The sequence below is a fragment of the Schistocerca piceifrons genome, chromosome 5, assembly GCF_021461385.2.
Source record: "Schistocerca piceifrons isolate TAMUIC-IGC-003096 chromosome 5, iqSchPice1.1, whole genome shotgun sequence".
Taxonomy (NCBI): domain Eukaryota; kingdom Metazoa; phylum Arthropoda; class Insecta; order Orthoptera; family Acrididae; genus Schistocerca; species Schistocerca piceifrons.
In genome coordinates, this window is record NC_060142.1 from 191447440 (window position 1) to 191466139 (window position 18700).

At 38.1% G+C, this 18700-nt stretch overlaps 1 protein-coding gene across 2 annotated transcripts in view; it reads right to left on the minus strand.

Moving 5' to 3' along the window:
• LOC124798168 (WD repeat-containing protein 89) overlaps window positions 1–18700 on the minus strand; it is a 275773-nt gene that overhangs the window by 143462 nt on the left and 113611 nt on the right. For both annotated transcript variants that reach the window (XM_047261450.1, XM_047261451.1), the window contains 2 exons: window positions 17016–17147; window positions 3044–3187 (listed from right to left, as the gene is read on the minus strand). In XM_047261450.1, the coding sequence (XP_047117406.1) occupies window positions 3044–3187; window positions 17016–17147 (276 nt within the window). The remainder of the gene's footprint in view (window positions 1–3043; window positions 3188–17015; window positions 17148–18700) is intronic.

An 18700-nucleotide genomic window follows, 5' to 3' on the forward strand; every position in this document is an offset into this window, starting at 1 on the left:
TTTTGGTAGTCGATGAACAATTATGAAATCGTTCATCTACAATTATGGTGCAGAAGAAATTAACTAGTCCACAAGCCGGAAGATTCCAACTATGACTACAGTGGGTTCGACTGCAATAATCCCATGAACAGTCAACAACAGCAGTTGTGGATCGCAGCTGCGGCACGTCAACATATTGTGGCAGCAGTATCTATGGTTCAGTCATTTTCAGCGACGCGGCACGACCTGCACAATGATCCAGCTTATCATCATCATCTAGGCATGCCAAAATGCTAGTGAGCTGTATATAATCCACGTTGATTAGTTTCCAAAAGCTTTTTTTGTGTTAGTGTTTATGTCATGACGTAAATTGCATGTGATTTTGCAACCAGTTTATGTCCGTGCTCTAGCGGTGTAGATAGCTTTGTTGCAATATTAGGCTGAGACTAATTAAACATTTGTTATTGTATACACTGTACGCCTGTGGTCACGAGAAAACTAACTACAGCTATTACTCTTTGATTCAAGATATTTAGTGAGCAACTGCCTAATGATATCAAAGACGTAACTGCCACATTACAGAGCACTAAAACCGAATTAAAAAATGAAATAAAAACAACAAACTTGACACTAAAATAAACAAACATCACACTAGAAATGTGTACCTGAGTCACATTAAGGAAAAGGAAGAAATCAGAACTGATATATTGCAATTATAGGTGAAACTTTCCACCTTACCAGAGGATCTAAATTCATAAATATTGAAAAAGTGTGATTTAGTTCAAAAGGAAGATAATGTGCAATTTAATGATGTGAACAAGGACTTTACACAATTAAAAGATTTAACTGAGCAGGGATTTGACACAATAAATGATCAAAGCTCAGGCACACAAGTGAGGATGAGAGTGCTGGAACAAAAGAAAGATTTAGGTGTAGCCACTATTTCAAGCTCTGCACTTGCTACTTTGGAGAAGCGTCATTGACCTAGCCAATAAAAAAGTGCAAGAAAACATTGAATTGTCTGTAGATACATCTCATTCTAATGTAAAAACAAATAGAACAGAGAGTGAAGTACAGAAAATTTGGGAGGCTTAACTAAAACTAAGTAAATAGATTTTGAGCAGACATTCACATGTCCATGGGAGTGTACCAAAGTATACCATTCTTGGAAACCTAGCTCTGAAAGGTACTTAAACTGTAATGACTATATGAATGGAGATTTTGGCCTTGAGCATAGCCTGTGTCACAGTAGGTTGGATATGAGTAGATGTATCAGAGCTTATTGTGGTTTTTATTGTTACTGTGAGAAGTATTTGAACAGGAAGAGGTATTTGAATGGAACATAATTCCATGAACATGTTTCACGTGAACTATTAAGCTATTCATTACCTGTAGAAGCAGTATGGTTCATTAGTTGTGTATGCTGCACAATTTTAGATGTACTACTTTATTAGATGCTTAGTGTCAAATAGCAATAAGTGTGCTATTCAGTGAAAGAGTCAGAAGCCTAGATACAAGATGAGTCAAATTGGTTTAATTTGACTGTTGAAGTTACACAAGTAAAGGTGATTACTGTGTCGTGTTGCCACACTCCCCACTTGGCACCAATATTAAGGTATTGGGTTCACATTTCAGGGCCTGTGTGGGTGAAACAGGCGAAATCTGTTCCATAGGGTTTGCTGAAGAACATCCCCCGGCTCCTCAGCAGGGCGAGAATTCTGGGGTGGGGGGGTGGGAGGGGTATCAGTCTTTGGGGTCTATTGTCTTTCTCTTTGGTTCTAACATCCTTAGTCTTCCTTTTCCTATCTACTCCTCCAGGGGTACCTTGGCTATTTCTAAGGAGTATATTTGCTGTCTCAAAAGAGGTCATAATAAAACATAGAATGTAGCCGACTATTCTACTGCAAACTGCCTTTAGCAGCATAAGTCTTTATGTATGTTTAGCTCTCTTATGACTCTTCTTGGGTATGGAAATGACCTACATCTTTTTCCAATCCCTTGCTACACTTCATAATTCCAGCAACCTAAGTCATTGTTTATTTCTCATGTAAACTTTTTAAATGACTACCTATTACAACAGGGAAGTCTTCATAAATACAACACAATAGCCAAAACCATCTCTGATCAACCACTCTGTTACTTACAAGACATGAAGACGTAACCATGAATTTGATCAAGCATTGAGAAATAGTTATATAGATTTTCTGACAACTAACACTAATGCTTTTGCAATACTGATATTTCATCTCAAATTTTACTTCACTGTTTTAAGTTTACTCACTGTTTTAAGTTTACTCATCAGAAAAGTAACTATGGCAAAAAGTAAACGATATAACATGCTTTTTTAATGATGAAATTCTGTCATTTGAAGAAAAAAAAGGTACAAGTTGACACCATGTTATAATGGGCAAAAACAATAAAATACATGAATATATAATACACTACATGGAAAACTCACTGCAAAATAGGATGGATACAAGACAGACAACAAAAGCTTCATCCATACACAAGAGTGTGCACACACTGCCATGAGCACCACCACCATCCTCCATCTCAACTGCACCCACACACGCGCGCGCACACACACACACACACACACACACACACACACACACACACCATCAATCTAGTGTTCTATGTGACAAAGAGGGGAGCCACAAGACACTAGAATTGTGACTTCAGTATAATTCTGGGTAAGTGTGAAGGCTTCCAGTAGAAAGGTAGATCTTCAGATAAAATAAGAGAACGCAGTGTATGCAATGATAATGTGAACTGGAATTAGGGACATTACTATGATTTTTGTGAATTTCAGCAATGTTGACATTTATCCATAAATTCCAATAAACTTTATACCATTGTAGAACTATGTTTATAGGAGACAGAATGATATATTATCACTAAATCAATCCATTAGTTAAGCACACAGCAGTACACTCACCACAACATCAGTAAAACACACACACACACACACACACACACACACACACACACAGAGAGAGAGAGAGAGAGAGAGAGAGAGAGAGAGAGAGAGAGAGAATAGTGGAAAGGATGGGTGAATACACACCTTCAAAATACCTGCAATATCTTCTCTCGTAAAGTGTGCGAAAGGAGAAGCACCATCAATTTCCCACAGCTGCAGTTCTTCTGTATGAGTTATACATGATATATTAAAGGTACTACCCATGCCTCTAAACCAGTGCAGTTTGTCCTGTTTTAACATTCAAAGGTGTGAAATAATTTGTAATATTTAAAATTCTATTTACATTAGGAAAGAAAATTTTAATTTAATTAAAATTTTAACTGCTGGAAAACAAAAACTACATTCTCAGTCCACAATGGCAGTCAGAGATAAATATAAAGACTATTTCAGAAAGAAGAAGAGCATCTGTTCACCAACAAATACAACATACAACCAAATGAGACAGGCACAAAAACATGTTTAAATATCCAGTTTTTCGACCTTTCAAAAATTCAAATAAACCTCTATTCTCAGTGCAGTGTATCTCCAACTGTGAATGAGACAACACAGCTTGTATATACTGTTTAGCCTTACAGCTTTAGGTATGTGCTTATTATCAATTTATGGCAGCAAGGGCTGCCAGCATGAAGTTGGCAACTGAAATGGTGTATATCACAATGATTTCATACAAACATTTAATCACTATCATGAGACACAAAACAATACAGATCTGCTGCACAATGGTCATTCACACTCATCACAAATTATGGTTCGCAGATACTTCACACCGAATATAACAGAACTTTACACTGCCTTTGTCTCCAACTAGAAAGGCCTGTGTCAACTCAGACACAAATGTGGCTGTATGATCAATTTGGCCTCTAGACATCCAAAACAAACAACAGTACAAATTCCTTAGCACCATTGTGCACAAAAAGGGTGGGCAAGAGAACACACCGAGAATGTAGAATATGGGTTGATTAACATCAGGTTCTCTTCACCAATGAGTAGAAGATTTTACAATGTAGCTTGTATTTACATTCTTGGTGATTTTAGTTGTACTGATATTAAGGTACAGCAGGAAGGTGGGTCAGTCATGTTTTGGGCTGGTATCAAGTACTGATCTTGGACCCCTCTCATTTCTATAAAGAGTAATTGTTGGGCTGTGCAGTATCGGGATAGGGTCCTCTAACCTTTGCCCAGTCCCAGAGTCAACGCATAGGTGCATTGGCACCTCGTGAACCGCTTCCTCCAGGTAGCAGAAATTAACTGAATGGAATGGCCTGTATTACCTGCTGGCCACAACCCAAATGAGCATGCTTGATTCAAGTTGAAGCTCATAGTGTGTCATTGGAGGAACCCTCTTCACACACCGGACAAAACTAGAAGAGTGGGACATGCTTTTGCTATGATGTCAGCACACCAAGGAAGACGTAAACATGCTACAATCTGTGGAGAGGAGCAATTGGTTATTTGGTGCTCTTCTGCAGCATATTTTGATTGCAGGAATGTGTACTTCTGAACAGATTGCGTTTATTTATTTATTTATTTATTTGGTTCTGCTCAACCCTTTAGGATTGCGTGTGACTTGTTCAGTATGTCTTCTTTCTTCCCAGTACCTCTCCATTCTCCTGCTTCTCCTGGTTCTCTATGCTTCTGTGATCTTAATGTTGACTCTGGTATCAGTCCACCTATGACCCTCCACTGCATTCCTATAGCTGGACCTATCCTGCACTGATGCATACATCAAATCTCTGTCTTCTCTTCCATATCAAGCTTGAAATTGAGTCTACATATAATGTCTCAGTTTGGTGTTTCTGGGCATATTATTCTTTCCATAGGTTGTCTTTCCAACATATAATACTTTCTGCAGCATTTGAGACCTGTCTATTATCCTCTTGTTGGTCTATAACTCACCTACGTAATAGAAGCTGTTCACATTCTCCACCATCTGAGCTTCAACTTTCCAGTTGGTCTCTGCATTCAGAACATTTGTCTTGATGTATGCTGTCTTGGGATTGGTTATTGCTGCAACTACAGCAAGATTTTTTTAGTGCAATTTTTGCATCTTCTTCATTCTCATGTAACAAAGCCAAAATTCAATAACATATATCTGAGCAGAATAATAGGCTCTGTAAAGTCCATGAACATCATTACAGTGGTTTTACCATTCCTGTGACAGTGTTCAAATATCATTTTGAGACCAAAAATCTGTGTGGCACAGTTCCTCCCTTTACGAAAACCAGTCTGATAGCCTCCAATACTTGGCTCGAGCTGCTCTTGCACCCTACCAAACAATACTTTACAGATTATTTTGTACCCAAAGTTAAGTAGTGAGATGCATTCTTACACACTGGAATAATGATGGCTTCTTACCAGTCTTTTGCTATCCGGATGTCCGCTATTATTCTGTATGTATTGTCTTCTGTTGCCAGATGAACTTACTTAATTTCCTCAGTGCAAATGCCACCATGAGCTGCAATTTATTGTTCTTGATAGCTTTCATTACTTCTCCCACTATCGTTCTGATGGGTGTATGACCTCTGTTGTTTTCCTTGTTGCACTGCAGCATTAGCTTTTCTGTAGGTGTTCCAATAGTCAGCTGATTGTTGAAGTACCTTGCCATTTCTCATCTATTTTTAGTTCATCATCATACTCCTTCACAATGGGCTCCCTCACTTTATAGCCCTTTATACCATTCTTTATATCCTTAAAGAAGGCTCTTGTTTTTCTTTAATGCATCATCTGCTTCTTTCAACTTTTTATTCTACATGTTTCTCTCAGTATTTTTTTTTATTATTTTAGCAGTTTTCTTCTCACTGGCTCATATATTTAAATCTTTTTCGTTCTTAGTTTTTTTTCCAGACCCTCCACACTTTTCTTCTAGACTCAGCAGCTTCTTGATACTCATCCCTCCACCACTCATGTTTCCTTCTCTTATTACATGGGGCCTGCCATTCTGATTCCACTTTTATGATGTCCCTCACTTTTTGCCATACATTTTAACTGTAAGATTCCTTGTACATTCATCCTTGTGTCTGTTCAAAAGCTTTTTGTTAATTCTGTGTGTTCATTGTTTTCTTTTTTTTTTATTTCTATTTGCGAGGTGTTGGCATTTAATATGAGATAATGGTCATATTCCATTCCAACTTCTTTCGGACTCTAGTGTTCATAAGCTCCCTGTGGTTCTTCTCTCAGATTGCTTCACGCCTGTCTTTCACCAATCCCATTACCTGGCATCACCCATGTTGTCTTCTTAGTTGCCTTGACTTTACAGTGATTGGCCATGATCCTCATCTTGCATCTTCAGCACAGATCTACTAGCCCCTCTCCATTCTTGTTAGTTCTCTTGTGTGCCCTGTATTCCCCTAACGGACCTTTGAGTATCTTCTTTGTATCCAATTATGAACTGAAACTGCCCAACAGGACTGTTACCCACCTTTTACCTGTTTCTGTCACTACCTTAGCCAGCATGTTTCAGAATTGTTGTGTTCTTGCTTTTAGGTCTATGCTCATACACATTGACAAGTACGCAGGTGGTCAAACAATTTTATGAGCAGTTTATTTTGTGAACAGTAACTTCTATGACACTAAGAAACTACTTTTGGAACTGATAGTTTCACTACATTGAGAACAAAATACTTCAGGAAATCTTCAATCCTATGAACACTCTATCCAGTTTTCCATAATCTCATTTTCTTTTCAGTTGGTAAAAGTATGAAATTATACAGAATGTCTTCTAGAAGTTAAGAAACATGGCATTAACCTGGATGCTGATATGTACTACCTTATAGATCCCCTGGTAAACTCTGAGTTGCAGATCACCATAAGTTGAGAGATACAAAGTGACTCCCGCAGAGGATGTATGCAGGTAGGCTTTCAAAGCAGACGACAGTTCCCATAATTTTTTTTTTTGGTTGTTCACTGTTTCATATTTTTTAAAAAAAATTCAGGTGCTACTTCAAGTGGTCTTCTTCATTGAATGTAATATTACCAGATTTATGTCATTCAGTGGCATAGATCCAGTATATTAAATACTCTGATGAAAACCACTTGTAACAATGGTTGGAAGGTTGGTTGGTTTGTTTGTTTTCCAATAATATATCAATCACAACCCAGAAAAGTTTTAAAGATACGCTACAGAGGCTTTTATTTCTCCAAAAATGTTATAATATGCATAAAATGCAATTATTGGGGAACAGTTTGATGCTAGTAATTTAGGCCATTAGTTAGGTGCATCTGTCCAACATCCCCTCTTGAAAACAAAAGTAATATATACATTTTTCCAATCACTTGGCCTACTTGCAGCAGTGACCTGGATTTTTATAACTGGTGGAAAGACTACTACAAGAAATGTCCTTCAGCTGTGAAAATGTGCAAGACTTGCTGCCCAAAAGAACAATATTAGTTTTTGCCTAGTGAGAACATGGAATTTCAGAATGATTCACAACACAAGGAACTCGTAACTGTCAACAAGTTTACCGATGACATAGTGCATCGCAGGGGGCAGCTAAAGGGAACACAGAAATAATAACTTCTGTGGTGTGTGGACACTATAAATGACTGCTGCAAATTTCTCTCCCTCTTCTGCTGAACAAGAGGCCTTCTAACGGCTTTGGATGACAATTTAAGTGTGAAGTAGGTATCCAAACTTCCAATTCTTTTAGGAGATGACTTACTTGGCATGCTTGGCCGACCTTCCTTGCTGGCTACCTTGCTGTTGCAAACTCTCTTTCACTTCTGCTCCGAAGTATGCTGCTAGGTACGAAGTATGCTGCTAGGTAGAGGAATCTCTTTCTACTTATAAAAATAAGTAAACATACGAAGTTTCATTTGCTTCAACTAATGACGTATATTTGAACTTCAGACATTTTATAAATGCCACTCTTCACATAAATTGTGTCTCCAAATGTCAGAAACAAACTAATTTATATATAAGAGAAAGGTGGCTTAAACACCCTGTCCATTCTCAACATGAGTCAGGACACATGTCTTCCCTTCAACAAGGCTAAGACAAGAGTTTTTCTCAAGAGTACCTTCTCAACTGTTCTTGTTATTATAACAATGGTCACTGACACAACTAGCACAAAATGACATAGGAGCTCCACAGTTCTTCCATAAACTTTCACTAAAAATTCCATGGATCGCCTGACAAGTACTTGTCATTGCCGTTTGACCGCCGCGTCTACATTCTTCTCGCGACTGAATTTCAAACCTGCACTCACAAACTTGTGAAACGCAGTAGGTAGGATTCTATTATCCCACACTCACATCTAAAATATCGGGTGTTCGAGACGGTAGAAGGCCGAGTGGTTTACACCAAAATTCTCGAATCACAACATATACCCCCCCTCAGATCGGACATGCGATATTTTATACATAATCATTATGTAAATAATATCACTCATACCAACATTTCATATCATAACAACATACTTTTCTTATACACGTTTATACATACATCTTTCACCTCAACAACAATCTTTTTTTTTTTTCTCTAGAACAATCTTTAGCTGAGTGTTTCTTTATTCTGTTCTCACTTTACTTTGAGATCCAGACATGTGCATTTATTTGTGGTTCAGTCAGCTTCCCTAGTATTTAGGAATTGTAAGGACTCTTTCCTTATTTTCAGTTGTAAACTTCAGGTGTTCATGACACATGAGTAATCTACTTTCGGTTCTCATTTTAATACTACTTTTCCTTCGTATGTACTATTTTTACTATTTTTTTTTTTTTTTTAGTTTGGAGAAACTCTGGGCAAAATGAAAGTGTTCTCTTTGACACTCATAAACTTACATGAAATGTAACAATGCTAGTTGTGCATAGAATTCAAACTTTCCAGAATAATCCCTATAATATTTGTAACTTTTATCACGATACTGTCCCCTTCTCCTAGGATCAGCACCTATACCTTGCTTGTGGGTTGACCTTATGAGAGCACTTCCTCTTTCCGTTCTGGTAGGTATGCCCCCCCTTTATAAAATATTCCTATTGGTGGGGTGGGAGGCAACTTTTAAAACTTAAATGGAAACCACCATTTTTTATTGTAGATTCAGATTCTCCATAAAAAATGAATCAAGTTTTCTCTGAAACATTTTTTTAAACCATTGACAGATGGTGCTGAAATTGAGAAACATTAAAATTGGGGAAGAACTCCGATTTATTTAGAATGATCCATGAAGGACGCATCAAGTCAATACAAAATGTGCAGCAATTCTTTCACTAAGCCAAATTCCCGCCACAGTTTTTGATGGAGAGATGCAGAATGGTATTAAAATCTTGTTAGGGAACTCTTCACAATTGCATTACATGCACATTTCAAAGTGTTCGTACGCTTCTCAACAACAGATTTGGTGACCGATGGATTGGTAGAGGCGGACCAATTCCATGGCCTCGATGCTCTCCTGACCTCAACCCTCTTGAAGTTCATTTATGGGGGCATTTGAAAGCTCTTGTCTACGCAACCCCGGTACCAAATGTAGAGACTCTTCATGCTCGTATTGTGGACGGCTGTGATACAATACGCCATTCTCCAGGGCTGCATCAGCGCATCTTGGATTCCATGCGACGGAGGGTGGATGCATGTATCCTCGCTAACGGAGGACATTTTGAACATTTCCTGTAACAAAGTGTTTGAAGTCACGCTGGTATGTTCTGTTGCTGTGTGTTTCCATTCCATGATTAATGTGATTTGAAGAGAAGTAATAAAATGAGCTCTAACATGGAAAGTAAGCGTTTCCGGACACATGTCCAAATAACATATTTTCTTTCTTTGTGTGTGAGGAATGTTTCCTGAAAGTTTGGCTATACCTTTTTGTAACACCCTGTATATGCTAGTGATGGTATTTAAACGGGCGATCCACAACATGCCAACCACTGATGTTAACCGCAGTTTCACATCGCATGGAGTGCAGCTCAAAGCGCTCCTCCCTCACATGGAGAAACAGCGAAATACTGTTTCATACGATTTCACACGATCCGAAAACATCCTCGATCTAGATCCTATCAGTGGTCCTCTGTATGGCAGTGCTGGAGTACCCTTGCATTTAGTTGGGCTGTCAAGTCCTCTTCACTACAATGAACATCGAAGGTAGCTTCTCCCATCAAGCTTTGGAATCATTGAGTGGGTTTTCAGCTACCTTGAATGAGAAGCCCTCTTTGTTGATCTGCACTGCCAGTATTGTAGTAGTGCTTTATATTAACAACATGGACAATGTCTCTGTGCTATTGTCTCCTTGATGAAGTGTCATAATCCTCGACTGTATGTGACATCCGACAAGCAACAAAGAATATGATATGACCAAAGCAATGCTTTAAATACTTTTCCAATAGTCACACTTTCCACACAGAGCTAAAAATCTATACCAAACATTCCCAGTCGTATCTCACTGGGCAGTGATAGGCATTATAAAGCACTCAGCCCTTTTACAGTAAACTGACATGCAATCAGCATGGATTCAGAAAACATCATTCTTGTGAAACATAACTAGCTCTTTATTCACATGAAGTAATCAATGTTATCAACAGTGGATCTCAAACTGATTCCATATTTCTAGATTTCCAGAAGGTTTTTTGACACCACCACTCACGAAAGACTTCCAGTCAAAGTGTGTGCCTTGGAGTATCACTTCACCTATGCAATTAGGTCTGTTATTTTCTCTCAGAAAGGTTACAATATGTAGTAAACAATGGAAAATCATTGTTTAAAACAGGAGTGATAACCAGCATTCCTCAAGGAAGTGGTGTAGGCCCTCTGCTGTACCTAATCTACAGAAATGATTTAGGAGATTAACCGAGAAGCTCTCTTAGATTGTTTGCAAATGATGATGTCATTTACCATCTAGTAAAATCATCAGAAGATCAAAACCAATTGCAAATGACTTAGACATGATACATGAATAGTGTGAAAAGTGGCAATTCTCTCTCCACTAGGAAAATTGTGAGCACATCCATGAGCACAAAAAGAAAGCAATTAAATTTTGATTACACGATAAATCACACAAATCTAAATATGTTTCGAATTACAATTAGGAACAACTAAGTTGGACACAATAAAGGATGGCAGCCAAAAACAGTTGCAGGATAGAATTTTTTTTATTAAAATTCTTGACCAAGGTTTCGGTACATATAAATATACCTTCATCAGAAGTAAAACTTCTAAAATTACATCATGCACTGGAGAATAATAAAACAATTATGCCAAAAGGCGTCGTCAATAATTAAAATATCATCTCCATTTGTACAACATGTGTAATGGGCACAGGATCAAAGCGAACGATCCTTTATTGTGAAGAATTTTAACAGTTGCTGCTGCAGCCATGTTTAAAATCTTAACTAAGTTGGAATGATCACACAGATAATGTTGTGGGAAAGGCAAACCAAAGACTTTATCTTAACGGTAGAACATTCAGAAGATGCAACAGGTCTGTACTATACTTGTTCGTCCTCTGCTGGAGTACTGCTGTGCTGTATGAGATCCTTACCAGATAGGATTGATGGGGACACTGAAAAAATTCAAATAAGGGCAGTTTGTTCTGTATGATCACGAAATGGGGGAGAGAGTGTATCAGATACCAGAAGCAAGTTGGGATGGCAATCATTAAAACAAAAGTTGTTTTTTTTTTCCATTGCAGCAAGATCTTTTCATGAAATTTCAATCACCAACTTTCTCATCTGAATACGAAAACATTTTATTGTCATTAACCTACATGCGAGAAATCATCATCATAATAAAATAAAAGAAATCAGAGCTCATAGAAAGATTTGTGTGTCCATTTTTCCCATGTGTTATTAGAGTGTAACATTAGAGAATGTGGTTCATAGAACCTTCTGCCAGGCACTTAAGTGTGAATTGCAGAGTAGTCAAGTAGATGTAGATGTTCTCCTGAGCGTACAGGGACTCTATACGAGCCAATTGCCTGGCATGTTCGACCCTGGCAATGAGATGTTTTACGTAGTCGTCAAGCGTGTTGCTTCATTTGAAACAGGAACAATGTATCCACTGTCATGTCCAAATTGCTTGAAGCAGAAAGAATGGTGGAAAGCCTTTACTGCCTTCTTTGCTGTGTTATATGTGAATGTCACAGCAGGCAGTACTGTACCCCAATATCTCTGTTCGACATCAACATACACCAAGAACATGTCCATCAACGTCTTATTAAAGCATTCTGTGAATTCATTCATTCGTGGTCAGCAGGCACTTCTTGCTCTGTGGGTGATGCTACAACAGAAAATTACCTCTGATGCTAGTCGCGACTGGAAAACTTATACACAGAGATCATCACAAGAGGTGCTACTTGCTTCAAAATTATGACTTCTAAAACGAACTTAGCAATTTCTTGAGCTTCAGTAATTGGCACAGCTGAGGTGACAACGTAATGAGGAAGGTGCTCAGTGCAGAATATTATCCACCAATTCCTGTTTGTTGGCTTGGGGAACCTTCCCAAGAGGTTGATTCCAGTCCAGTGGAGTGGAACTACTGCACATGGAATTGGTACCACATTCCCCAGAGATAATTGATATATACACCCCCATGGGTGGCATTCCTTACAGTGGCTTACATAGTGTCTAACAGACTGGTAGAGTCCTGTCCAGTGACGTCGGCATCTGATTTTCTCATCCCTGTTGTTTGGTTGGTTTGGTGGAGGGGAGCAAACAGCAATGTCATCAGTCCCATCGGATTAGGGAAGGATGGGAAAGGAAATTGGCCATGCCCTTTCATAGGAACCATCCCAGCATTTGCCTGAAGAGATTTAGGGAAATCACGGAAAACCTAAAACAGGATGGCTGGATGTGGGTTTGAACCGTCGTCCTCCCAAATGCGAGTCCAGTGTGCTAACCACTGCACCATCTCGCTCGGTTCCTCGTCTCTATCATATTTACGTCTTCCACTATAGTTTGTTCTCTAATTCATTTAGTTGCTCTCCAGTCCCTCCCAATAATTTGCATCTCTCCACTGGTTGCTGAGCTGCCCTCAAATTTTGAATGATTTTCGTGTTAAAAAGGTCCAGGTTTCACTGTTTTGACTTTGTCGGACAGACTGTTTGTAAACAATCAAATTTTTATTTATTTTATCAACACTGCTCAAAGCCATTTTTACTCTTATATTTCTTTCTTTTGCTATCCATCCACTGACAGCAGTTATAACTAGTCATCGTCTAATAACAACTATTTTTTCTGATTTGGAAAACTGACATTTAAATATCTGGGTTGTAAGACCAGCTTTTGTAAGACCAGTTTCTGTGAAAGAAGGAATATTTCCAGACATTGAAATTTGTGTAAAGCCATAATTTCTTGGACCTGTCAAAGCCAACCCACCCCAAACAGATTTCCTTGAAAGCAAAAGTGAAGGACTGAATGAACCTGGTACGTGAGTTACAGTGTGCAGTGGTGGACACCAAACCAAATATAAAAAGTAACGTTTTGAATGTTAGGCTCTATAAGGTTCCTTTTTTGTGCAGCGACCATGGAAACAGCAAAGGTCATCAGCAAGACAAATAAATTATGTTTCCACGACTGGTTGCTACATTCTTTATAATTTTATAAAAAGTAAAGTTAGAAATTAAGAGAACAAAATGTCCCATTTACAGATTCTCGGTGTACTGAAAAATGTAGAAAATTTGTGAGTTTATATTGTATGATTATGTATTATAAATCATATGTTGGTTAAAAAGATTAATGTTTATTTATTTTTAGTCTAATGTCTAATTAGGTCACAAACTTTTTTAAGGTTATTGGATGTCATCTGATCCCGTTCTGGGGTAATGGTCTCAGAAAGGTTGGGAACCACTGGTCTAGTCTTCGTGAATCATAGGTGACCAGATATTGGTCTGTTATGGAAATACTTCAGGATAGCTGGTCGCAGATGAGCTAGGATGATGAGTAACCACTTTCGCCCCCACTGGATCATAGTTTACAATGTTCTTTGTTTGGTTCTTCCTTCTTCAAGGCTTCTATTGTTTTCAGCAGTATTGGGTCTTCCCTCCATTCAGTAGTAATGTCATTTAATGCCGTGATGACTAAGACTTCATCGACGTAGCAGTGTTCTGCCGAAGAAGCAGTTAGTGTTGTGTGTGCGCATGTTTTTGTATACCACTGTGACACCATACTCCTGAAGCTCCAAAGCTCATCTCTCCTGGCAACCCATCAGATCCTCATTATAGCCTGTCAGTACAGAAAATGGTGGTCAGTCATAACAGTGTATGGTTTGTCAAATAAATATGACCAGAGCTTGTTGATGGACGAAACAAATGCAAGGTAAATTAATTGTTTGTACAGTAGTTTCTCTCAAACTTTGGAAGAGCAATCTGGTAGCATAAGCTGTCACCTTTCAGTGCCTCAGTGCCTTCCTGAATTTGTTCTAGAAATGCTCCTACCCCATAACTGCTAATGCCAGCGTAAGTTCTGTCTCGGCACTCTCAGCATATAATGTTAATACTGGAGAACATGTTGATGCAACCTTGAGAAGAAGGAGAGACCTTTTTTACACTTTGTTCCAGGAAACTTGGGCGCTCCCTGCAGTAGTTCATGCAATAAAGTTCCTTTGTACAAAAATCCTTTATGGATCAGGTAGTATGAAAACATTCTGCGAAAACTTTTCACATCATGAATGTTGCAAGCAGTCATAAAATCTGTGACTGCTCTTCTTCTCTCTGGGTTGATATGGCCATTAACTGAGTGCACCAACATTTTTATTTCTTGGATGAGAAAGAGGCTTTATTCCGGATACAGACAGTCTGAACATAAATCAACACAGTGGCCACGAGGCTTAGATATTCTCCACGTTTTTGAAAAATCAAATCCATCATTCATAAAATAGACACACAGTCCATTTAAGGTGCCGAAGCAGATTATCCCTTATACACTCAGGGGAGGCTGTAGTTTTACATAGTTCACACAGCATAGCTTTGAACTCATACAGGCCTTCAGGATTTATGAAGTTCATCCTCATCAAACATGATTTGCCAGTAGCCTGGTGCATATCCCTAGTTGAGAAATACTCTGCTCCTGTCAAGCAGGCTAGGGTGTCATCAATGGATGGCTATAGATAGATATTTTTTCTAAACATTTCATTCACTTGTCAGCAGTAAAATCAGTTATGCCATACGCCATTCTCCTTCTTCACATGAACCACAAGAGAGGTCCAAGGACTCTGAAACTTCAATGATGTTATCTCGTAGTGTCTTCTCCACTTTCTCCTGATTACCTGTCGTTCAGCTAGCAACACCCTATGCAAGCACTGGCTAATTGGTGAAGGATCCCCAGTGTTGATATAGTGTTTTACCATGGATTGCTTGGACTGTCTTTTCTCCACTCCAGATTTGAAAGCATCTAAAAATTTGCACAGCATGGCTAATACTCGTTGACACTTCTCAGTCAGGAATGAATCTGTTGGCAATTCAACAGTATGATTCTTCACTGTGTTGTCTGTAGTGGTAACAGAGAGCAATTCTTCATTGATGGCACTGAGTTGTTCAATACTGGCCTGGTTCGGCTGTTCCTAAACATATACCTTTGAAGATGAATGTGGTTGCTCGTGATAATTAGTGACTGATAATTCTCCTTGATCACCAGCAGTGCTTATGATCATCACTATATAGCATGCAGATTTCTTTTGAAAGATTGACTAGCTTTTTGCAACTGACAAAATCTTCCTAATTTAACTAAGCATCTAGACTGATGATTAGAACTAGTCTTGTTGGCAATGGCAGGATAACAATTCTTCTTCACTGAGTGTGTTTGTTGGAAAAGCTTTATCAATCTGTAGATCCAATTTCTACAGTCTGTTACTACTGTGATGCCTGCAGAAATTCCTATCCAAGAATAACATTATAACTACATTCTGGTAAAACAGAAAATTCGAAAGGCTGGAGCCTGTCACTGATAGTTATTCTTACAATTCATGTTCCTGTCGGTTAGACTTATTTCCCATGTGTGACCTTCAGCACAATCATGAACCAAATCTTCTGTAGCTGGTGATAATAAGCAATATACATTACAGTACACTAAAAGAACCCCCTCAGCTGATTAGCATCCAGACAGGTTGCCCATTGATTATGACATCAAACAGACTTCCTAACATCTCGGTAACTGGTGCCCATAGAGGATTTTTATCTGTGGGGGCCTCAATTCCATACATCGTCACCTCACATCTCCACCATAGGCCTATAACGTTATATTGTAACCACAATTAAGTCCAAATCTGAAAGCAGGGTAATCAATGAAGTACAACACTCAGCACTGAAGTCATGTTTATTACATTGGAAGGAGAGTGGTGCTACTTATAGAAACAGCAATTATTCCAGAATGCACAAAAACTAAAAAATTAGAAAATTTGAGAATCTTCTACACATGGTAAATATCAAATAACAAAAAATTCTGGTGATAAGATCTGAACCGGCAAGCTGCAGTGCACCAGCCAGTGACACTAACTGCTCTTTTGCATTGTGTGCAGCACAGTTCATGGCAATATTGTACATTTTCTCGATACTGTTAGTGGTTTGGTAATGAAACATACACAACAAGAATATATTAAAAAGATGTTCAATAAAGCTATTTTGGAGATGAAAGTTCACATTTTGCCTATGAATTTTAAAAAATGTGTTGAAAACAAGTGGTCTCATTACCTGACAAAAGGGAGAGAAGTTTCAGAGGATGTGAGATGCTTATGAAATTTAAATCTTAACCTATGCTACAGATCAGTCCGTGACCATACCCAAGGTTTCAGGACTGGAAGGGGTACAGGGGTCCTATTCATCCATTTGAATAAAGCATACACAACATGAATATTTAAAAAGCTGTTAATCAAAGCTATTCTGCAGATAAAGTTGACATTGAACTTATAAATGAGAAAACAAAGAAATGTATTGAGTATGAGTGGCCTCACTATCTGAGGAAAGGGAGGCAAGTTTCAAAAGAAGTGGGTTACATGCATGAGATAGATATTCAATACCACAGGACACTAAATTGAGGTAAACACCTCAGAAAAGGATGACAATAAAATTAACCAAAGATATTACAGACACATCAACAAAATAACAACAAAATATGTCAGTTTTAAAATATATAAATTACTTACGATAGATGACTCTGTGTTGAGACAGTATGCAAGGGCGTCATCTTCACACTGTTTACTGATATCAAATACATTTATAATACCATCAACAGAGCCTGTTGCTAATTTGTTTTTTTCTTCTGGATGAAATCGGACCTAAAAGAGACAGAGAAATTTCCAAAACACTGAGCTATCGAGGAAATTAAAATGATAATTACTAGAAGCAATGAATTCAAAAGGCAACAGTAAGTATTTATGAAACTTGAACAACTGAGTCAGGATTTACAGGAAAAGGTTGGAATTCCAGTTTGATCTCAAACAGCAACATGGACAAGGCTAGGAAAAAAGCATGAGTAATGAAGAAAATCAGAATTCCATGCCAAGACAAGGATAAGGTGAGCATAATTTTAGACAGCTGCTTGCAGCTGACAGCTGCTGAATACAAAAGTCCTTATTTAAGACCTTTCCTGTTTCTAACCACCCTGCACTAGTGATCTCATTTTCAATGACTGTGAACAGGTGATCTTCTGTATTACATGTTATTTCCATCTTATATATTATTGGCCATTACTTTCAACAATGGAAATTTCTAGACAGCAATAATAAAGAAAAGTGAGAAAGGTAACAAATCACCCGCAGCTAGCTGATACACATAACAGGTCATTTATGTTCGCTATTTTTTGAGCTATCACACCTATTTCCAATTTAACTACTCTCTGCTGACCCCGCCCTCCTCATTCTCTCTCTCTCTCTCTCTCTCTCTCTCTCTCTCTCTCTCTCTCTCACACACACACACACACACACACACACACACACACACACAAAATAGAGAGACTCAAATGCACATGTCTGTAGCTTGAGGAACAGGTTTATAACTGTTAAATATTTTACAAGATATGCTCATACTCTCATATTGAAGATGAGTTTTTGCTGCAGATCAACACTCTTTCTGAAGAAGCAACCCATCAACAGTTTCATATTTTAGAAATTTTCCATTGTTCCATGCATTACAGTCAATAATTTTGTCAAAGTTTGCCACATTTCTAATTTTGTAAAGTACTTGCAGATTTCAAGGAAAACATCTGTTCCTTTTGTTGTCAGCTTGTTAAATCATGAGAGAGCTAATCAAAATGTTAAATATAAATAACAGAATGACTAAAGATAATGACTCACCAAGTAGAGAAGATACCGAGCAGGATAAGTATTAACTAAAACTATGAACTTGCTTTCTTCTCACAGTAAGCAGTCGTAGATAACTATAGTGCCTCAGTATTGTGGCCCAACTGGCACAATGTAGCTAAGTGAATACCATTGTGTGTGTCTATAAGCTTTGAAGAAGGGCCCAAGTCCATGTGTTTCACTAATATGTTCAAGTCTGATGCTAACAGTATATGGTGAATGGTTGTCTTTCCTCATTTCACCATTTATCTTCCTCATAGGATTTTCCAGCATAATAGTAATTATATCTAACAAATACTTGTGCTTTATCTCTTCCAGATAACACTTTTGTCATACCGAAGAAAAGTTCTCAGTTAGTAAACAACAACTCAAAGCTTCTTTAATACATTACAAATAGAGAGATAGTATCTTTGCATTTTCTATAAGAATTTATCTACATAAAAGACAGTGAACTCTAGGATAATGAAAATAGATGCTAACAAATCTAAAAATACTTGTGAGAAGTTGATGGTTGCTGATTCTGAAACATA